Here is a 21,530-nt window from a genome sequence, read left to right as displayed (position 1 = left end):
TGGGAGGGTTGTCCAGTCGGTCTTTTCGGAGAGACATCGTAAGAGTGAGATTTGTCAGGATTGAAAGACATGTTCCACTTGTTTGCCCAGTCTGATTTTGTCCATTGTGAAATCAGATGGGTTCATTTACCTCATTCATAACACCTGGGTAGTTAACCCATGTGTTTGAAATCAAATGTTTCAAATCCATTAAACGAAGTGTCTGTGTTGTATTTCAGTTAATTAAATCCAACAAGTCACCTCGTTGGACAATCTCCCACCGACAAACGTTGCCTAGTCTGCACCAGAGCAGAACATATTCCACACACAGACTACGGTAGGGTAGCAAATTCATCTTGTCCCATGCACGTGAGGCGAATCGAGGTGCTAAATCGCCTGCCACGGCATTCCTCCAGGGTCAGCTGGAATTCGAGTGAAAAAACATAGAATAAAGCAGTTAGCGAAACAAATTCTTAACCACAGCACAGTTATGTGGGAGAGGCGAGCAGGACGGCGAGCAAAGACTGGAGGTGCGCACGATTGTCTCGAAGCTTTCTCACCTGGGTTCGAATCTCAACCCAGCTATAAACTGTCATCCTAATGATTCATCATTGTGTGTGGTCCCAAAGATGGACGTCAAACAGGTGCGAGCTATCGCCGGCATTCTGAACCAATTACAAATTCCTTCCCTAACCTTACTCGAATACCACACCTGGCCAGCAGGTTCGTGAAAGACTTGGGTGGAAAAACTCCCCATGGCTAACCCCACAAGAACGTGGGAATAATTGTGGACAAAGCTCAAATATGTGGACAAAGGATGAATTGGGGGGGTGGGAATTCGGGGGATGCAAGGTCAAAGTTCAGGAGGAGAAACCCACCACACATGCTGATACCTGTACCATGAAGAGTTGTTACAGGTACGGTTTGGATGTTCACACCTTAAGGTTGTAACATCAAACCGATAAGGTGTTACATTTTGCTCGAATATTTACATTCCTGATCTCAAGTTAAACCCAAACTCGTTCAACAGACATTTCATCATTCTCCACTTCATTTCAAATCTTTCTCCATTAGTCTCTTCTGAAATATTTCTCACTTTGTTTCCAGAAAGTTACGTTAAAATCGTGAACACAGCTGATTGATTGATGGTTAGGTTGTTGTGAACACAGGGGATCGGGTGAAGATTAAGGTTGTGAACACAGGGGATCGGGTGAAGGTTAGGTTGTTGTGAACACAGGGGATTGGTTGAAGATCAAGTTGTTGTGAACACAGGGGATTGGTTGCAGATCAAGTTGTTGTGGACACAGGGGATCGGTTGAAGATCAGGTTGTTGTGAACACAGGGGATCGGTTGAAGATCAAGTTGTTGTGAACACAGGGGATCGGTTGAAGATCAAGTTGTTGTGAACACAGGGGATCGGTTGAAGATCAAGTTGTTGTGAACACAGGGGATCGGTTGAAGATCAAGTTGTTGTGACCACAGGGGATCGGTTGAAGATCAAGTTGTTGTGAACACAGGGGATCGGTTGAAGATCAAGTTGTTGTGAACACAGGGGATCGGTTGAAGATCAAGTTGTTGTGAACACAGAGGATCGGTTGAAGATCAAGTTGTTGTGAACACAGAGGATCGGTTGAAGATCAAGTTGTTGTGAACACAGGGGATCGGTTGAAGATCAAGTTGTTGTGAACACAGGGGATCGGTTGAAGATCAAGTTGTTGTGAACACAGGGGATCGGTTGAAGATCAAGTTGTTGTGAACACAGGGGATCGGTTGAAGATCAAGTTGTTGTGAACACAGGGGATCGGTTGAAGATCAAGTTGTTGTGAACACAGGGGATCGGTTGAAGATCAAGTTGTTGTGAACACAGGGGATCGGTTGAAGATCAAGTTGTTGTGAACCTGCGTGCATTTCACTCAAGGGATTAGTTAGTTAAATGCAATCAAACGAACCAGCTCGGTATCCGTGTCTATCGTTCCATCACGATGCACACAAACTGGCAAAGATGATACTTTTTAACGGTCTCCCAGTGAAGATCTCCTGTACTCAAATTTACCCCTACATTGTATCCATTTTAAAGCTATCTCAATGGAGCTCAGCGACAATCACCAATGGACCTAAACGCTGGGGGCAGCAGTTGCTGGTACTACCCGAGCTGGAAAGGCCGCTGCACCCCTCACACTCAATACAATGCTCAATGCAGTTTTTGTTCCTCATAATCACCCAAAAGACAGGGGACTTGGCGTATCAGCTCCTTGTTCAATCCACACATCTCTCCCATACTTGTATTACAATACAAGTGGAATAAAGATGAGCGTACAAGGAACACCTCTCATGTACAACTTCTCACATTACAATTACATTACGTACAAGTTTCACTATTCCCAACTCAAGGTGAAAAATTGTACAAATACCAAAAACAACTGGTGGATGTATCGGACAACTTTATGTTCCGTCAATCTACAAAAAAAAAAAAAAGGATACAAAATATAAGATTTAAATAAAGGAACAAAGACAATGTGATTAAACAACAGTGAATCGTATTATATTTGTACTCGCAGTCACCCGTTGAAAAATCAACAGACCTAGATGCTTTGAAGGTAACTTGAAATTTCATAGATTTTCACAATAAAATAATTGAAAGAAATTAAATTGTGAAATTATGATACAGCGAATCTAACTCGTGAAAAATGAAACGCTCCCCTGCCACTCCCTGAAGGAGTGTGTTTCTAGTAGATTGTAGTAGATCACCACAGCAGATTTCAATCAATATGGATCATAGTAGATCACCGTAGCAGATTTCAGTCCATCATCGACAACTACGACCGACCGTAACATGAAAATCGCAATATCGCTTCCGTGGCGAGCGGAGCCCCCAATCCATCGGGACGGGTTGTGGTGGGCGAAAGGCAGCGGGAGGGACTCTATTTTGGTTAACCGCGCACTTTTTACATATTATTATACAAAAAGAAGGAATAAACGTACATAATCATGAGACATGTTTATTGGAAACCAAAGGCAGACATTCAACGTGCACACGATCCTGTAACAAACCATCTAGTATTGTCCAAAGCCCTTCTGTCCATGTCCACAATTTGCTTCGTTTGGTTCGACCTCGACCTAGCGCTTGCCACCAACACGAGGAGCTTGCATCTTCATGGGTTTGGCAATCTTCTGTTTCTGGGATTTCTGTTGGGCCTGAAGCAAAGGAATACAGGCTTACACAGGTGTGCACAGAATGTGGAGAGGACAGGTTAGGGGCTTACGCAGGTGCACATAGAAATGTGGAGCGTGCGCTCACGAGTGGAAGAGGGTTTGGGCTGGGAGGCACACATTACAAAAATCAACAAGAGTGAAGGGATGGAGCTCAGCGACCAGAATCAGTGTATCAGAACTACCAAGCACGCCATCGCAAATCACAACGCTTCCCACCCAAAGCAAGTTTAGCCTTCCCAAGTCGAAAGCAGGCATAAAGTTCCACCAGGATGACCTAATATCAAATTTTTTATTTAAAATTTTCCCGTTTCGACATCTATGACACCAAGTCCCCACCCCCTTGGGGATGAACCAGGGGTCAAATCCAAGAAAAGGTTGCACATTTCTTGTGTCTCCCAATGTTGAGTGCATATACTGTATAAAGTTTCAATTTAAAAGGTGCCAGTAATTGCATTTTTCGGTACAGTATTTGAATTTTTGGGCACCACCCTAGGGGGCGGGGCCAAAATGGGAACGCTCTTACACCTTCGTGCCATGTGGTGATCAGAACTACCAAGTTTGGTGCATTTCTGCACATGTGGTGATCAGAACCACCAAGTTTGGTGAATTTCTGCACATGTGGTGACCAGAACAACCAAGTTTGGTGAATTTCTGCACATGTGGTGATCAGAACCACCAAGTTTGGTGAATTTCTGCACATGTGGTGATCAGAACCACCAAGTTTGGTGAATTTCTGCACATGTGGTGATCAGAACCACCAAGTTTGGTGAATGTCTGCACATGTGGTGATCAGAACTACCAAGTTTGGTGAATTTCTGCACATTTTATGAGATAGCAACACAGACGGACGGGCAGAGCAGATTACAATATCCCCCTGGTTTATCTCAAACAGCGTGGGAATAATAACCAACGGCAAGGCACAAGAGACGCAAACAATCATCCTCATTAGAGTGGAGCACAGATGAGGGCTACCGAGAGGGAAACACTTACTTATTTCACACATTTCATTTCCAAAAACAACTTTTACACAAACGGGTGCATACAACACCGAGGACACGATCTGCATATTCGGGATGCGACGTCATTTTTCCTAGCAGGAAACGTTTCTGAATTGTGCAGTGTTCGTCCGGACTGCATACACACGTCTCCAAAGGGGAAATTCACATATGACATAGAGGTCAATTCACTCCTCGAATCCTCCTCGATACAACACCCAATCATTGCTTCCTTCGTGCACTTATCCTCCACTTTGCCAAAATTAGAGTGGGGAGGGAGAGGAGGGAGAACGAGCACAGTTCAAAATGGCATGTTAACTCGATTGAGGGCACAAGATGAGACGATGTCCTACCTTCGCTGGAATTGGTTTCTTACTCGCTGCTTTTGCTTTCTTCACTTCTTTAGCAGCTCTGTACATACAGAGGGATGAAGGTGGGGGGGAGGGAAAAAACAAAAAGGGATACAAATCAAGTACACATTTAAACGGTTCTTTTTCCAAGTTTCCAATGGTTGAACCAATTTGCTATTTTGACATAAACCTCCCAAACCCTCTTTCAACAAAAGCTGCAAGATCTGCCTTTCTTTACAAGCATGCCGACTGTATTGGTCTCCAAACTATATTTTTCTACAAGAACTAGACATTTATTTATCCTGAGATTTCTTCAACGTGATCACATCTCCACTCCATCCCAAGTCTTCAAGAGGACATCTGAGGACGTCTCTTCCTGCGTGATGCTAAACTCTGCTACATGACCAGCCGTTCGAGTCATCCGCATCGAGTATTGAGAGTGTTCCTCCAGTAATACGGCTTCACCTTGAAAAGCCAGGGCTCAGTTAGACGTGTCTGTCCCTGCTGCAAGTGCCCTTTCATTCTGCTCCCAAATAGCAAGACTGAAAGCTGTTAACGTTGGCTCAGGTAGCTATGTCTTCCCTTGTACCCTTCGCAAACACCCCTCCGCTTTTGGCTCAACACAAGGGCGAGGGTCGTATTTCCACATGTCCTTAAATAGCTGCCTCCCACACCTGTTCATATACCACACGACATGACACTTTTAACAATATCATTGTTGGCACTCCGTGAGAGCAAAACCAGCTCTCTATCTCATTTCTCGACCGGCTCCAATTGGTCCCAAACCGAACAACGTCCACCTTTTATAAACCTGTCCCAACCACCAGGATTCATCCTCACCCATTGGGTTTCCAATCCCCTTGCAAGACATCCTTCTGTACATGTTCAAATTGACAAAAAGGGCCCAAAAAGAGGACCGTTCGTACAAAGGGTCCAAGAGTCAAAATCCCCTCCGCGTTCATCAACCAAGCACCTCTCAACATCTGTCACACCGTTGCACACATTCTTCTCTCAACCCTCCATAAAACACTTGCAGGTAGAGAAGATTGCATCACTGCAGGTGGCTTCTCATCTATCTATAATGCCAGTAATCTCTGTGTGTATGTATGTCTGTATGTCTGTGACCGCTGTTTCTCGACAACCACGGGTCCGATATACTTGAAACTTGCCAGGTATATTGCTGGGGACCCGAGGATGTGCCTTTTCAAGGTTTCATATTAATCGGACAAGTAGTTACCGAGCTATGTCCAAAAAACGATTCAACCAATCAGAGAGCAGCGAGCTATCACGTGTGCCGAACGTGGCGAACAGACTCTGCCTCGGACGGCACATTTGAGAGCGTATTCATTTATTTCACGTTGGCAAACTATGTTGGCGTTAAACTATGTTTTAAAACTAATTAAAACTAATTTGCGATTCTTTCGCTTTCCTGCGCGTTTGTGCACGCTATGGCGATTTCTTTACCAAACTCCGCAAGCCGTTCGCTTTGGACCAAACCATTTCATGTAAATAGAGGGGGGGGGGATTGTCACCGTACTCGCAAGCCGTTCGCTTTGGACCAAACCATTTCATGTAAATAGAGGGGGGGGATTGTCACCGTACTCGCAAGCCGTTCGCTTTGGACCAAACCATTTCATGTAAATAGAGGGGGGGGATATAATTTTAGATATATATATAGTACGGGCATGCCCTAGTATTACCAATCCTGTTAAGAATTGTTTTCCATCTACTCTCCCCTCTCTGGGCTGGTACTCCCCTCCACTCATCATGCACTTGCGGTCTCAGTTGAGCATCAGGTTAAGATCCTTGGTCTCTCCTGCCAAGTTGATGAGACTTGCAATCCTGTATCGTCCCCTCTTTCCCTTGCATTTTATATAGATTATCCTGCTTTTACACTATTCTCTAGAATCTGCTGCAATCTCCAGAATTTCAAGGTTGCTCATCAAAATCACATCAGCATTCCACTGTGATTGGCCTGTTTTATCCAAACTTTAATTCCCCTTCTATCCCCCTTATCTTCAACACTATTCCAATTTATCCATTCCCACCATTTTGGACAATGTCTTTCAAAAAATTAAATAAAAACTTATACATTACAACTCTACAGTTACTCCTGCTTCCTTACCTGATGGCTTGTTCCCTCTGAGCTTTCCGAACCTCAGGTTTCTGGTTCCTTTTGGCCAGGATATCAGTAAGAGCCATTCCAACAATGGTCTTTTGCACCTTTGCCGATTTGCGCACTCTTCTCTTGCTCACTTCATCCTATCGGGGGGTGGGGGGTGAGGGTGGGTATCGAAGGAAACACAAGGGCAAAGAAAATCAAGGCCATTGCGAAACAAGGCCCCAGGCCCAGTTTGCAAACTACGAAGCAATCAAAAGAGGATTACTGTGGGTCTCAGAGTGAATAATGCATCAGATGACACATCAGGTGAAAGATGGTGATCAGGAAATCATCATTGTCCCACAGACTGTACGACCACAGAAGCACGTGTGAGAAACAGTGAGGAGGGAATGAACCCCCAACCAATGCAACTTACAGTGATCAATTAGCATGCTTGTGAGCTCCAGAATGGAGATGCACAAAAATAAAGCATAAATAGGGGAATCAAATCAAATTAGTTTAATTAATTACAAAACGTAATTGGTGACAAAAATAAAACAACCCACAACGAAATCAAGAAGAAATGGACAACAGCAGTGAAGCACCAAGAGGAAGCTGTAATCGGTGAATCAAATGGCAAAGTATTACAACATCCAGTAGAGCGCATACCTCTGCCAGGCTGAACTGTATGTTTTGTATTCCACCAATAAGCCGGATCTGGATCCGGACCCAAACCAAAATCTATTTGGCTTGTTCTCGTCACCTAGACAACCCATCGACCAAGTCTTGGCATAATCCGTCCACAATGGTTTGAGATATCGTGGTATTATATTGTTTTTGGCCCCCTCTCCCAATGGTGAAGAGTCACTTTAAAATTCCCAGATCTTCACCAAAGTCAAATCAGTTCTTCCTTGTCACACACCCAAGCTGTCCACCAAGTTTCATCCGAATCCGTCCATAACCTATTGAGATGTCCTGTTCACAGAAAAAGAGACAGGGTGACAACAACCTCCATCCACCTTCAATGGCAGAGGTTTAAAAAAAAAAAAAACCCCTGATGTGTTTAGGTCAATGGACATACCATGCCACCTGCTGTATAATTAAAGTGTCATGTCCCATGGATCCAGTTTCCACACTTTCCAACATTTGCTGTTTATAATTTTATTACTCCCCGCGTTTGTGACCCTGATGGCAAAATACGCCACCCTGGGACAATGTGAAGGATTTGAGGTGCGGAGATTTGAGGATCATTGTATTTTTTCCAATGCAAGTGCACAAATAAATGTTTTTTTTCATTTGACAACACAAAACGGAAGTTATTTTTGGAAACAGCATTTAGCATTTTTGAAAACAGAAAAGGCATTCTTGTTTTACTTTTCGAGTGTAAAGAGAAAAAAATCACTGCCTTTCAACAGACAGACCTTGGCTCAGTTACTCAAGAGAGATCCCCAGCGTGAATCAACTAGAGGGGCACTCCATCGCACTGCTCTCAAGAATGCCTCCAGCCTTTCTTACAAAGTCCCTCCCTCAGTCCCCCACCCTTCTTAATCCGAGCAGAGCTCCATGAAGATATGGAGAACACCACAAAATATTTATCAGTCCATGTCTGGAGGCCAGAGCAGAACAGAGGGAACACAGTTGCCTTGGTACAGGCAACGGTGCCATTACCACCAGTACCGGTGCAACTGTCACTTGGCTCATCATCTTCGTCTGCATCTTCACTAGAAATTGCCAAATTAACCTGCATTGTGTGTGTCCTGTCATTTATGTGTTCCTCCTCAGCAATAACTAGTGTCGTCAGCACTTTTTAGCATAAAACAAGGCAAGGATTTTGGATCGCTTTGCCACGATTCCTAAAAGCACCAGAGACCGTTCTTTCTCTTCCATAAATAAATTTAAATCAAGCGTTGTAAACTACAAAAAAAACCTTAAAACTACCTTCTCCCTCTAGCCTCAATTGAAGATGAGTTTTGAAATGGAAACGAATCATTCATTATCTTGCAAATAAATACAACATTCTGAATTTGAAACTATTAGATTTTTATTAAAGATTTAAATATGGATTATAGATGGCAGTATCTCTGAATCCATTGATGTTTGCAACTATCAGCCCACTTAGTTTAACAGGAGGTATTCAACATAAAACGATTTCTTCCCAGGGAATGGGGGGGGGGGGGGGAGAAATATGGGCCCACGTGCCTGTGGCTAACAGTAGTGATGGGCAGACTCGAAACAACGATTCAAAACCTTTGCGACACCTTGTGGTCAAGCTTCATTACGTCACAGTTTCAAAACGTTTCGAAGTTTTGGTGGTTCGACCCCAAAGTGAAACGGTGTCTAATGTACGGCAACTACTGATCTCGAATCAGTTGTCATAACTTAGGCTCATACTAACTGACTGATTGAAACGAGTTTGGGCTGATCTGCAGTCAGTGATTCCAGGTTTCCTGCAGATCCCCTGATGTGCCACACCCCGCAGATATTTACAATAAAGCGAACGAAAATTTTGTGGGTTTTCATGTAGGAGAAAGAGAGAAAGAGAGAAAGAGAGAAAGAGAGAAAGAGAGAAAGAGAGAAAGAGAGAGAGAGACACACACACACACACAGACATTTTTGGCAATATTCAGAGAGATTCAGTTGATTTGGAGAAATGGAGGGAGCAAGAAAGAGACCAAGGTCTATTGTGTGGGAGCATTTTCAGGTTGTTCAACACAATCTTGTAAAATGCACGATTTGTAAGTAACATCTGTCCCACTGCAATAACACCTCATCAATGTTGAGACACCTTCGTTCTAAGCACCCTGATCATTCATCTGATGGGCCCACTGCAGGTGAATCTGGAACCTCAGGTGTGCCGAGACATGGTATGTATTGTTTCATTTGTTAATCTGTGTGTTTAATTTATAATAATTTAGCATATTTTTGTTATTGAAAATGCTCTAGGCTACTATTAGCCTATCACTTTGCTTATTTAAATAAATCATAAATCTAAACCAAATCAGCTTTATTCAGAGGTAATATGCATTTAATAATGGCTTAGTAGGAGAGAGATCCATACAATTATCATACACTTTATGTATGATAATCATAAATAGATCCATACAGAGAGATCCATACACTTTATCCATACAATCAATTTATTCATCTGTTTATTTCAATAGGAACACAAAAGGACCTTGATGAGGTTATCAGGTGGACATGATTATCAAGGATTCACAGCCATTTTCAGTGGTGGAAGACGAGGGATTCAGGGCCTTTGTTCAGAAGCTTGACCCCAACTTTGTACTTCCTACAAGGCATGCACTGAAGGAAATGATTCGCACAAGGTACCAGCAAACCAGATAAAAGGTGATAGCTGAAGTGAAGAGAGCTAACTCTGTGACTTTAACATGTGACATGTCGACCTCGATGAATATGGATGCATATCTTGCGGTAACTTGCCAATACATCAATGATGATACCAAGCTGTCCACTGTTGTGCTGGGGGGTTTAAAGTTTCCTGAAACACACACAGCTGAGCACGTTAAAGAGGCCAATAATGTTTTGCTGGAGTCGTGGGAAATAAGGGATAAAGTTACCTGTCTCATTACAGACCATTCTTCAAACATGACTCTGTGTGCTAATCTTCTTCAGATGCGACACATCCCATGCTTTGCCCACACCTTAAATCTGGTGGTGAAAAAAGGCCCTTTCTCAAACCATGAAGTTGAATGAGATGCGAGGCCAGTCTCGCAGACTTGTTGCTTTTTTCAGGTCAAGCACAAATGCCACAGAGAAGCTGTCCGCGATCCAGCAACAGATGGGAAAGTCCAAAATGAAGCTCATTCAAGAGGTGGACACAAGATGGAACAACACTTTATCCATGCTTCAACGGCTGTCTGAGCACCGTGAAGGAGTAGGAGCTGCTCTAGCCCCACTTAACCCCAGAATAATCCCCCTGATTAGTGGACAGCTTAAAGCAATCAGCCAGTGTCCAGGCTCTTTCGCCATTTAATCAAGTCACAGTTGAACTGTCAGCAGAAAAATTGGTCACAGCCTCAAAGATCATGTACATGGAGTCAGTCAGGATAATTTTCCACAAGCTAAATGAGAGAGCTCACAGATTGACATCCCCAACAGCAACTGAATTAATCAACAACCTTGTTCAAACCTCAAGCAGCACTTTGGAGCAGTGGAGACGATAAGGACACTGGCAAAGGCAACAGTATTGAACCCAAGATTTAAGGTCTTGGCATTTGGCAGTGCCTCCAATGCTGTCAAGGACTTGATTGCAGAATGCAGTGTTCAGCATCCACACCACCACCACCACCACCACCACATTCATGTCAGCCATTTACATCAGCAGAAGCAGCAGTGGAACACACAGGTGAGGAAGATGACAACCTCTGGGACCTTTTGGACAACAAAGTTGGAGAAACTCAGAAGGTCCAGCGCGCCACTGCTGATGCCACAGTGGAGGTTTAGCGGTTTGTGTCTGCACCATATCTGAGCAGAACAAATGACCCTCTAGAGTACTGGGTCAGATACCAGGCCCTCAACCCTCATCTCTTCCATTTGGCTAAGAAATATGTCCATTCCAGCAACGTCTGTGCCCTGTGAGAGAATATTCTCCACAGCAGAAGTTCTTAGCAAAAAAAAGAAACCGTTTAAATCCCAAGACACTTGAACAAATTGTTTTCCTCAATTAAAATTCCTGATAACACTCCTTCCCTCATCTAGCCCAAGTCACACAAGCACCGTGGCATCAGAATTTCCTATTCCATACATGACTTTCATACACAAATGAAGGTACAAGCATATAAATGCCTTCTTATATATGAAAGTCTACAAATAGAACATAAATATTGTATATAAGCGATACTATTCACACAAACTTTATTTATTCACAAATGATACAATTAAAATGATTAAAATATAACCATATAAATGCCTACTTATAAATGAAGGCCTATATATCTACTTCTACATATATAAAAGAAAGTTTTTGTTTGTTTGTTTGTCTGTCTGCACGCGCTAATCTCCTGAACGGTGAAAGATAGGAGGAAACCACTGAAACAAAAAAATGTCGGGACAGGCCCCGGGAAGGTTATAGGCCTGGTGGCGAGGCCGGTCGAGGCCGTCTCGGCCGGGCTGGGCCCATTTTGCAATTAAAAGCTGAGCTGAATTATAGTAGTCAATCTTCTACGGCCGCAAGTAAAAGCTGAATTATAGTAGTAAATTCATTCAAAAAGAACAAGCGTTACGCCTAGGTCCCCCGTCGGTGAAGTGATGCGAGTTGACAAAGTGGAAGACGCAAGGCGGCCATCTTGGCTTTTGACGTGGCGACCCAATTTTCAATAGCGTTCTCCCTTATGCGTAGATACACCCACACACCAGATTAGAAGTTAGTAGTTCGTTTATTTTTCAAGATATTTCGCTCACAAGGTTCAGACATATATATGGTGGCGGCCATCTTGGATTTTGACGTGGCGACCCAATTTTCAATAGCGTTCTTCCTTATGCCTAGATACACCCACACACCAGATTAGAAGTTGGTACTTCGCTTATTTTTCAAGATATTCCGCTCACAAGGTTCAGACATACATGGTGGCGGCCATCTTGGATTTTGACGTGGGTTGCACCCACACACCAAATTCGAATGCGGTCCTTCGCTTACGCACGCACGCACGCACACACGTATGCACGGATGGGAAAACCATAGTCCCCCTTTCGCTCCGCGGTGCGACGGGGGACAACTAAAAATGTCGGGACGGGCCCCCGGAAAGGTTATAGGCTAGGTGGCGAGGCCGGTTGAGGCCGCATTGGCCGGGCTGGTCCCATTTCGCAATTAAAAGCTGAGCTGAATTATAGTAGTCAATCTTCTGCGGCTGCGAGTAAAAGCTGAATTATAGTAGTAAATCCATTCAAAAAGAACCCGGGCATCGCCGGGTGCTTTCGGCTAGTTCCACATAAATCCAGGTCTGTTTATTTCAGGATATTGTCGACGCTTAAATGAAAATATATGCCAGTAACTTCGTTGAATCGGTGTATGTATTTTTGGGGGGGGTCTTCCCGTTGCATTTACACGCATTTGACCAGCAGACGAAGCCAGCGTGCGGTTTTTCAAGCGTTTCGACACTGAATCATTTTCCAAAGAAATTGGTTCAAAGCTTCAGAAAGCCTCGTTTCTCCCATCACTAGCTAACAGAGGGCATTTGCATGTTCATATGCTACAACAAACATGTGATCAGGTATCAACTCAATGAAACAAGCAGTCTGAGTATTGCGCTGCAATACATGTCCCCTACCGGCAGTCTGTTGTCCGGAAAACTGTTGGGGAAATTACCAAGGGTTATTTACCCACAGGTTCTGAATCGTTCCCAATCGCTAATTACCTCAGGACGGGCTCACCTGTGATTCGCACTCGGGACTTAGATTTATACACCTTGCAGACAGGTCAGCAGAAGCACGAGAAAATAAGTTGTTGATAAAGAACCTTTCGAGTCGCTAAATAGCAGTAATTTATTATATTTTCCGGTTCACGATTAATGATCGATGTGTATATATAGATGTTGCTCGGCTTGGCCCCGCCCCTCCTGAAAGCGCGCGCTGTGTCGCGCTTTTGATGTTCGCGAGACGAGGCTGAGGGCGCGTGGTGCGGCTTGAGAACTCTAGAATAAACAAAGTGCCATAACTTTGTCAAAAATGATCGAAACGTCGTGAAGTTCGAACTTGATCTGTAACTTATCATGAGGAAACCATGTGCCAAGTTTGAAATCATTAGCATTAAGAGTTTAGAAAAAAAAGTCCGGAAAACTGTTCTTTGTGTGACGGACTGACTGACTAACTAACTAACTAACTTACGGAGGGACTGAGTGCAAACCTATAGTCCCCTCCGGTGTACACCGGTAGGGGACTAATAATGAGTGCAAAATAAACAAGCATTCTGAGTATTGCGCTGCAATACATGTCCCCTACCGGCAGTCTGTTGTCCAGAAAACTGTTGGGGAAATTACCAAAGTTCAAAGTGCCATAACTTTGTCAAAAATGATTGAAACGTCGTGAAGTTCGAACTTGATCTGTAACTTATGAGGAAACCATGTGCCAAGTTTGAAATCATTAGCATTAAGAGTTTAGGAAAAAAAGTCCGGAAAACTGTTCTTTGCGTGACGGACTGACAGACGGACGGAGTGCAAACCTATAGTCCCCTCCGGTAGGGGACTAATAACAAAAACACAAGGAAAGTTATCGCTGACTTGGAGCTGTTCTACTGTTAATGTGATCTTGGGAATTACAACTCTCCAACGACGATGAAATGTATAGGAGCAAATAAACTTCAGGTTTCGATAAACTAGGGCCATTTGGTTAGGCCCGAGCAGGTGAAACACCTCACCTGCTGTCCTTTGCGATGCTTGCGACGATACAAGACAGTCCAGCTGATTTGCCGGGGGTTTCGCCGGGAGAGGAAGAGCGATTGTGCTTTACTGTTCAGGAAGTTGAAAACCTGGGAGAGGCACAAGTACCCTGGCATTCAAATAAGTAAAAATAACTTTGGAGAGAAAAAACATCTCAAAACAAAAAACAAAATCATTAATTAAAATTCACGAGAATGTTTTTTAGTTTTTTTTTCATCTGGTTATGCTTTCAGCCAATCAAAATGGTTAAACTTTTACTAGTATAATGGGTAAAAGGCCCAAGGCTTTGAGTGATGAAAGGTTTGAGTGAACGGGCAATGAGATGTTCAAACTGTAGATGAGGGGCCGAATTCACGAAAGGCGTTTGAAAGTTAGACAAGTGTAGAATCGCTAACCATGCGATGATCACATGTTCAAAGTTAATCGCCGAAGAGTGTTTATCTAATGTGCGATCAAAACCTCATCACAAGTATTGTGCGTTTGAGGCCTTGAAGGCAGTTCAAGTTAACTTTAAAATAACTATAGGTTACGTTATTGTGGTTTATGTACTGCAGGAAGGATATCCGGTAACTGGAGTGATTACAGTTCTCGTCTGCAGAGGATACCTATAGTAAAGGGACGTAACAGAATTGCATGGATTATAATTGGTAGTTTACATGGGATTGTGAATATGGATGTGTTACGAGTGTTTGAATTAGTTCCAGAGAAGGCAGGAAGAGGGAAGTTCACAGACGTGCATTGGAGAATCTTCAAGGATGGATACAATTAAGGAGTATGACAATATCAAATTTGTCCGGCCTTAGACTTTTGAAGGAATCATTTAGTTGGCTGCTCAATCTAGTGCAAGATGAGCTGCATCAACCTAAATTAGGAGCACTGCACAGAACTCCCTCAACAATTGTCCGTTGCTCTGCGATTCAAGTGCATCATTCCAACTGGATGTTGGAGATATGTAAGGAGTTTCACAGGCTAATCTCGGCTGGTTAAATGCGCACAACTAAACGGCTGTTTATCTCCCTTTGTAAATTGCTGTTTAGACTGTGATTAGCTGTGTGTGTACAACGATGGTTTTGTCAGCGTTTAAGGGTTAGGTGTGTTTTGGCAAGACGCTCGCTAAACGCCTTTCATAAATTCGGCCCGAGAGGTTTCAACAGGAGATTAGATGTTTAAATCCAAAACAAAGTTCGGTGTCAAGAAAAACATCTTCAAGTTATGTAATCTGCTCTTGTTATGTAGAAGAGTCTTATGAGACTGTTATGTAGAACAGTAGAAGTGTCTTATGTAGAAGAGTCTTATGAATGGCCTATGAGAATGGGAATGAGTGAGTTGGGAGAGGACAGGCCTGATAATAGGAATGAGCGAGTTGGGAGAGGAAAGGCCTGAGAATGGGAATGAGAGTTGGGAGTGGACATGCCTGATAATGGGAATGAGGGAGTTGGGAGAGGAAAGGCTTGAGAATGGGAATGAGTGAGTTGGGAGAGGAGAGGCTTGAGAATGGGAATGAGCGAGTTGGGAGAGGAGAGGCTTGAGAATGGGAATGAGCGAGTTGGGAGAGGAAAGGCTTGAGAATGGGAATGAGTGAGTGAGTTGGGAGAGGAGAGGCTTGAGAATGGGAATGAGCGAGTTGGGAGAGGAGAGGCTTGAGAATGGGAATGAGTGAGTTGGGAGAGGAGAGGCTTGAGAATGGGAATGAGCGAGTTGGGAGAGGAAAGGCTTGAGAATGGGAATGAGTGAGTTGGGAGAGGACATGCCTGATAATGGGAATGAGTGAGTTGGGAGAGGACAGGCTTGAGAATGGGAATGAGTGAGTTGGGAGAGGATAGGCTTGAGAATGGGAATGAGTGAGTTGGGAGAGGATAGGCTTGAGAATGGGAATGAGCGAGTTGGGAGAGGAAAGGCTTGAGAATGGGAATGAGTGAGTTGGGAGAGGACATGCCTGATAATGGGAATGAGTGAGTTGGGAGAGGACATGTCTGATAATGGGAATGAGTGAGTTGGGAGAGGACAGGCTTGAGAATGGGAATGAGCGAGATGGGAGAGGATAGGCTTGAGAATGGGAATGAGTGAGTTGGGAGAGGATAGGCTTGAGAATGGGAATGAGCGAGTTGGGAGAGGATAGGCTTGAGAATGGGAATGAGTGAGTTGGGAGAGGACATGCCTGATAATGGGAATGAGTGAGTTGGGAGAGGACAGGCTTGAGAATGGGAATGAGCGAGTTGGGAGAGGACAGCCTTGAGAATGGGAATGAGTGAGTTGGGAGAGGATAGGCTTGAGAATGGGAAGGAGCGAGTTGGGAGAGGATAGGCTTGAGAATGGGAATGAGTGAGTTGGGAGAGGACATGCCTGATAATGGGAATGAGTGAGTTGGGAGAGGACAGGCTTGAGAATGGGAATGAGCGAGTTGGGAGAGGACAGCCTTGAGAATGGGAATGAGTGAGTTGGGAGAGGAAAGGCTTGAGAATGGGAATGAGTGAGTTGGGAGAGGAGAGGCTTGAGAATGGGAATGAGCAAGTTGGGAGAGGAGAGGCTTGAGAATGGGAATGAGTGAGTTGGGAGAGGACATGCCTGATAATGGGAATGAGTGAGTTGGGAGAGGACATGTCTGATAATGGGAATGAGTGAGTTGGGAGAGGACAGGCTTGAGAATGGGAATGAGCGAGATGGGAGAGGATAGGCTTGAGAATGGGAATGAGTGAGTTGGGAGAGGATAGGCTTGAGAATGGGAATGAGCGAGTTGGGAGAGGATAGGCTTGAGAATGGGAATGAGTGAGTTGGGAGAGGACATGCCTGATAATGGGAATGAGTGAGTTGGGAGAGGACAGGCTTGAGAATGGGAATGAGCGAGTTGGGAGAGGACAGCCTTGAGAATGGGAATGAGTGAGTTGGGAGAGGATAGGCTTGAGAATGGGAAGGAGCGAGTTGGGAGAGGATAGGCTTGAGAATGGGAATGAGTGAGTTGGGAGAGGACATGCCTGATAATGGGAATGAGTGAGTTGGGAGAGGACAGGCTTGAGAATGGGAATGAGCGAGTTGGGAGAGGACAGCCTTGAGAATGGGAATGAGTGAGTTGGGAGAGGAAAGGCTTGAGAATGGGAATGAGTGAGTTGGGAGAGGAGAGGCTTGAGAATGGGAATGAGCAAGTTGGGAGAGGAGAGGCTTGAGAATGGGAATGAGTGAGTTGGGGAGAGGACATGCCTGATAATGGGAATGAGCGAGTTGGGAGAGGACAGGCCTGATAATGGGAATGAGTGAGTTGGGAGAGGACATGCCTGATAATGGGAATGAGTGAGTTGGGAGAGGAAAGGCTTCTTTTTTTTTTTGGATACAAGATTGAGGCTCGTTTAAGAGGTAGCACATAAAACACAAAAAACCTAAACAGACATGTACAACAATAAAGGGAGGGGGAGACAAGATGGGGGGAGACAAGATGGGGGGAGAGGGAGCACACAAGCACAACAGTAGACAGGGACACTGGGAGATCTATTTGAAGCAAGAGGGCTGGGGGGGGGGGGGGGAAAGGGGTACACTGTATAAAACAAATTGACACTACAAGGAATTTCAGGAATCAAGTCAGGGATTGAAAGATGTGGATTTGGGGTGTATTAATGGGGGTAGAAAAGATCAAGGTTTTGGGTGGGGGAAGATAAGAGATGGTGGTGAACAGCTGTTTTAAAGACCTGGAGGGAGGAGTGGGATTGAAGGGAGTGGGGGAGTTTGTTCTAGAGGCGGGAGAAAAGGGGAATGAAAGAGTGAAAGTGAGCAGAGAGTCTTGATTTTTGCAGTTTCACCATAACATAAGAGGGTTGCTGGCAGTTATTGTGCGACCTGCAGGAATATTTGGGGGACAGAGCACAGAGAGCGCTGGGGGAGCAAGGCCGGAGAGGAGTTGGTAGAAGGAAAGGCCTGCTAATGGGAATGAGCGAGTTGGGAAAGGATATGCTAGAGAATGGGAATGAGTGAGTTGAGAGGATAGGCTGGAGAATGGGAATGAGTGAGTTGAGAGGATCGGCTGGAGAATGGGAATGAGTGAGTTGAGAGGATCGGCTGGAGAATGGGAATGAGTGAGTTGAGAGGATAGGCTGGAGAATGGGAATGAGTGAGTTGAGAGGATCGGCTGGAGAATGGGAATGAGTGAGTTGAGAGGATCGGCTGGAGAATGGGAATGAGTGAGTTGAGAGGATCGGCTGGAGAATGGGAATGAGTGAGTTGAGAGGATCGGCTGGAGAATGGGAATGAGTGAGTTGAGAGGATCGGCTGGAGAATGGGAATGAGTGAGTTGAGAGGATAGGCTGGAGAATGGGAATGAGTGAGTTGAGATGATAGGCTGGAGAATGGGAATGAGTTGAGTTGAGAGGATCGGCTGGAGAATGGGAACGAGTGAGTTGAGAGGATAGGCTGGAGAATGGGAATGAGTGAGTTGGGAGAGGATAGGCCTGGTAATGGGAATGAGTGAGTTGAGATGATAGGCTGGAGAATGGGAATGAGTGAGTTGGGAGAGGATAGGCTGGAGAATGGGAATGAGTGAGTTGGGAGAGGATAGGCTGGAGAATGGGAATGAGTGAGTTGGGTTGGGAGAGGATAGGCTGGAGAATGGGAATGAGTGAGTTGGGAGAGGATAGGCTGGAGAATGGGAATGAGTGAGTAAACGAAACGGGAATGTAAAGGTTACCTTGCAGTCTATACGTGCGTAACGCTTTCCATGACCAGGATACACTTTGTACCCACTGAAGTTACAGAGCTCCAACCTGCACGAAAAAAGCACAAAAGGCAGAGAGAGGGGACGAGGGTTAAAACAATGCATGAACTCAGTATGTGGAATTGGTGAAGCAATCTACGATTGGCATTCCAGGAGTTTGAGGAACGTGTCATCCATCTATTGGCACCGAAAAACGTCACCAGAAGGTTGGAACGTAATACAATTATGGGTTGAAGGAAAAAAATCGATATCTTTATTTAAAGATATATCACGTCCAAAGGTACCCACGAAGGTATGGTGGTCATGTATGGTCAATGTGCCCTTCTTATTCTGCAGGAACGAAATGGAAGAATGATTTGAAGCGGATACAGGAGGTCCACATCTGCTGGGTCACCTCATTCCCACAAACTGTTGCCCAGGTCGACACATGGATCATCGCTGCGTTTACGTCACCAAAATGTCCAAAAAGCTCAAAATCTCTTACTACAGTGTCGGGGGTCTTGCGGCCACTGGTATTGTTCGAGGATGACCCGCACCACCTGGAGTTGTTCGAGGGAACGACACGTGGTGCACCACATACATAGCCAATGGTGGCATCCCGCCCAAACACTGGTCTAGTCATCCTGCCACCCCAATCACATCTAAATGGTCATTGGTCGCCTCCACCAGAAAGTTCAACATCGAGATAAATGGCGGTTCCTCGACATGGGGGACACAAAATAAACCCCAAACCGAGTTTACAAACTCCAACTTCAGGTTTGGCCGAGTTCCCGAACCAAACTGGTCACAACCATTGCAGATTGGGCGGACGGTCTTAACCTCGTTATTCGGTTGACGTCGATATTACAATTTTCGACCCCTGACTCTGTGTACGGTGATACGCTCAAACACGAAAAACCAACAAGACTACTCGAGCATTAACTGCAAAAAATATCCCTTCGAATGTAACATGGATCATAATCGGCGTGGATCGAGGTCGAATTAATCTCGAAACGAACACCGCACAGCACCCGATGAAGGGGGATTGCGAGAACACTCACTTCATAGTGACGGTACCACCAAATGGCGCCGATGAAAGAGAACCCGGAACTAGTGTCAATCGCAAATGTCAAGACTATTCATCTTGCTAAATATTTATTAACTTTGACATTACCAAATACTATGTAGTATATAATATAATGAAAAACCATCTGTATTAAATTTAAAATGTTACGGGATTCTGTCAATGTTGGCACGTGACCTTTTCCTCTTTTCCTCCTTTTCCTTTTTCACTCCCACGTACGAGTTCGATGAGTAAAGTACAATGAAAGTGAAACACGAAACAAACAGAGTAGATACTTTTAACAGTAATAAACCGTCGCGTTTAACTGACGTTTCGTGACGAAAAACTGACAACAGGCGCGAACTACACTTGCATGGCCAGCGCAAACAGTACTAAAGAAAACAAACAGGAATACAGGATGAACGCTTGAGAATGTGCAAATAAACCATCGATTTGTTACGTAACCTAATACGAGTGGAAGATGTAAACTAATACGAGCCCAATAGTGATAATGTTCAATGGTCACATGGATTTGCATTGTCTTAGATACTTCTGAATCTTAGATGCATGGAGTCTCAGATACTTGTGAATCCTGTCGTGAATAAAAAGCCGACCCATCAAGCAAAGGCGTCAACGAACCACCAAACAAACATCACGATTGTCTGGACATAATTAATGTATTAATTAATTATGGCTTGCTCAAATTACGTCGCCCAGCGTGAGTAGCACGCATGGTCTTCTCTTCACTGGATTGGAAACCGAATTCCACAAGAAAACTCGGATCCAGTGATTTACTACCCACAATGCTTTTCGGTATTCTAACTCCAAGCATCCGTGCAATAATCTCCCTCACCCTTTCCATACACGCAATAAATCGATTTCCTCATTCCCTTTCCCGAATTGCAACTTTACGATCCAGCGGAATGAGACACTTTGCTTCAGGTGGGAAGCGTGGGGATTTGCGATGGCGTACCATCAACCTCGCTCTGGTTCACTTCTTTTTTTTCTCTACAACGACAAGTCAAGGTCGAGGTTCATAGGACATTGAGAGGTGATTCTATAAGTGGGAAAGGAGATGCACAAAGGAATGGAGATGAGCAAAAAGCCTAGATTTTGGAATGGTAACAAGAGGTTGATGGAGGAAGATGTCAGTGATGGAGAGGAGAGCACGGAGGGTATAACTATGAGACCAGATGAGAGAGGGAAGAACAGCTCCGTCTTCTCGTCAGTTCTTCTTAACTGAATGTTGAAGGCTCACCTTCACAACAATGCAACATGGAGCTCGGACGACTCACCTTACATCGTTCGAGAAGAGCCTCAATGCCTCATCATCAAGTTATAACAAGGAATCACATGGAAACTGAATGTAGGGGGTCCATTCAGCCCATCATGCCTTAGCTACAACACCAGATAAACTAGATGGTATTCATAGAATACTGCGCAGTCAACTTGGTGCGAGCAGGAGAGAATTCTGCAGGAGGCGCTCCTAAAAGCCGCCACGCATATGGTGAAATTTTGATTCATGTGTCCTCGATGGTGAAAATTTTGTGTCAATCGGACCAACAGTTCCAGAGAAAATGATTTTTTTTTCATGAAGACACACACGTACAAAATAGGTACGTAATGGATGCTTCACCTCGCTTTTCGCTTCGCGAGTGCAAAAAGTATGGCAGGTTCAGGGACATCCATCAGGATGTTAAAATAAAAACTTTTTTTTATTTTATGTTTGAGCGATGGCCGAACACAGTTTTCGGCTGAAG

The 21,530-nt window shown here is 44.4% G+C and overlaps 1 protein-coding gene across 1 annotated transcript; it reads right to left on the bottom strand.

Annotated features, from left to right (window-relative positions):
* Positions 1–2,962: 2,962 nt before the first annotated feature.
* Positions 2,963–19,952, bottom strand: RPL24 (ribosomal protein L24). Its single transcript, XM_068106690.2, has 6 exons — positions 19,769–19,952; positions 18,702–18,777; positions 14,011–14,121; positions 6,663–6,799; positions 4,541–4,598; positions 2,963–3,174 (listed from the first exon to the last, which is right to left on the bottom strand). Exons 1-6 carry the CDS (start codon positions 19,771–19,773, stop codon positions 3,097–3,099), a joined length of 465 nt encoding a protein of 154 aa, XP_067962791.1. The 5' UTR covers positions 19,774–19,952; the 3' UTR covers positions 2,963–3,096.
* Positions 19,953–21,530: the final 1,578 nt, after the last annotated feature.

This window comes from Myxine glutinosa, chromosome 2 (assembly GCF_964187855.1).
Source record: "Myxine glutinosa chromosome 2, kmMyxGlut1.1, whole genome shotgun sequence".
NCBI classification, from domain to species: Eukaryota; Metazoa; Chordata; class Myxini; order Myxiniformes; family Myxinidae; genus Myxine; species Myxine glutinosa.
The sequence above is the reverse complement of the archived record's forward strand: the minus strand, read 5'-3'. Positions and strand labels throughout refer to the sequence as shown.

Excerpts from the sequence above, each read along its gene's own strand:
- RPL24 (XM_068106690.2), bottom strand. Across the intron at positions 14,122-18,701 it reads ACGCACGTATAGACTGCAAG|GTTTTCAACTTCCTGAACAG; the intron begins GTAACCTTTACA and ends TGCCTCTCCCAG. Across the intron at positions 3,175-4,540 it reads AGAAACCAATTCCAGCGAAG|GCCCAACAGAAATCCCAGAA; the intron begins GTAGGACATCGT and ends CCTTTGCTTCAG.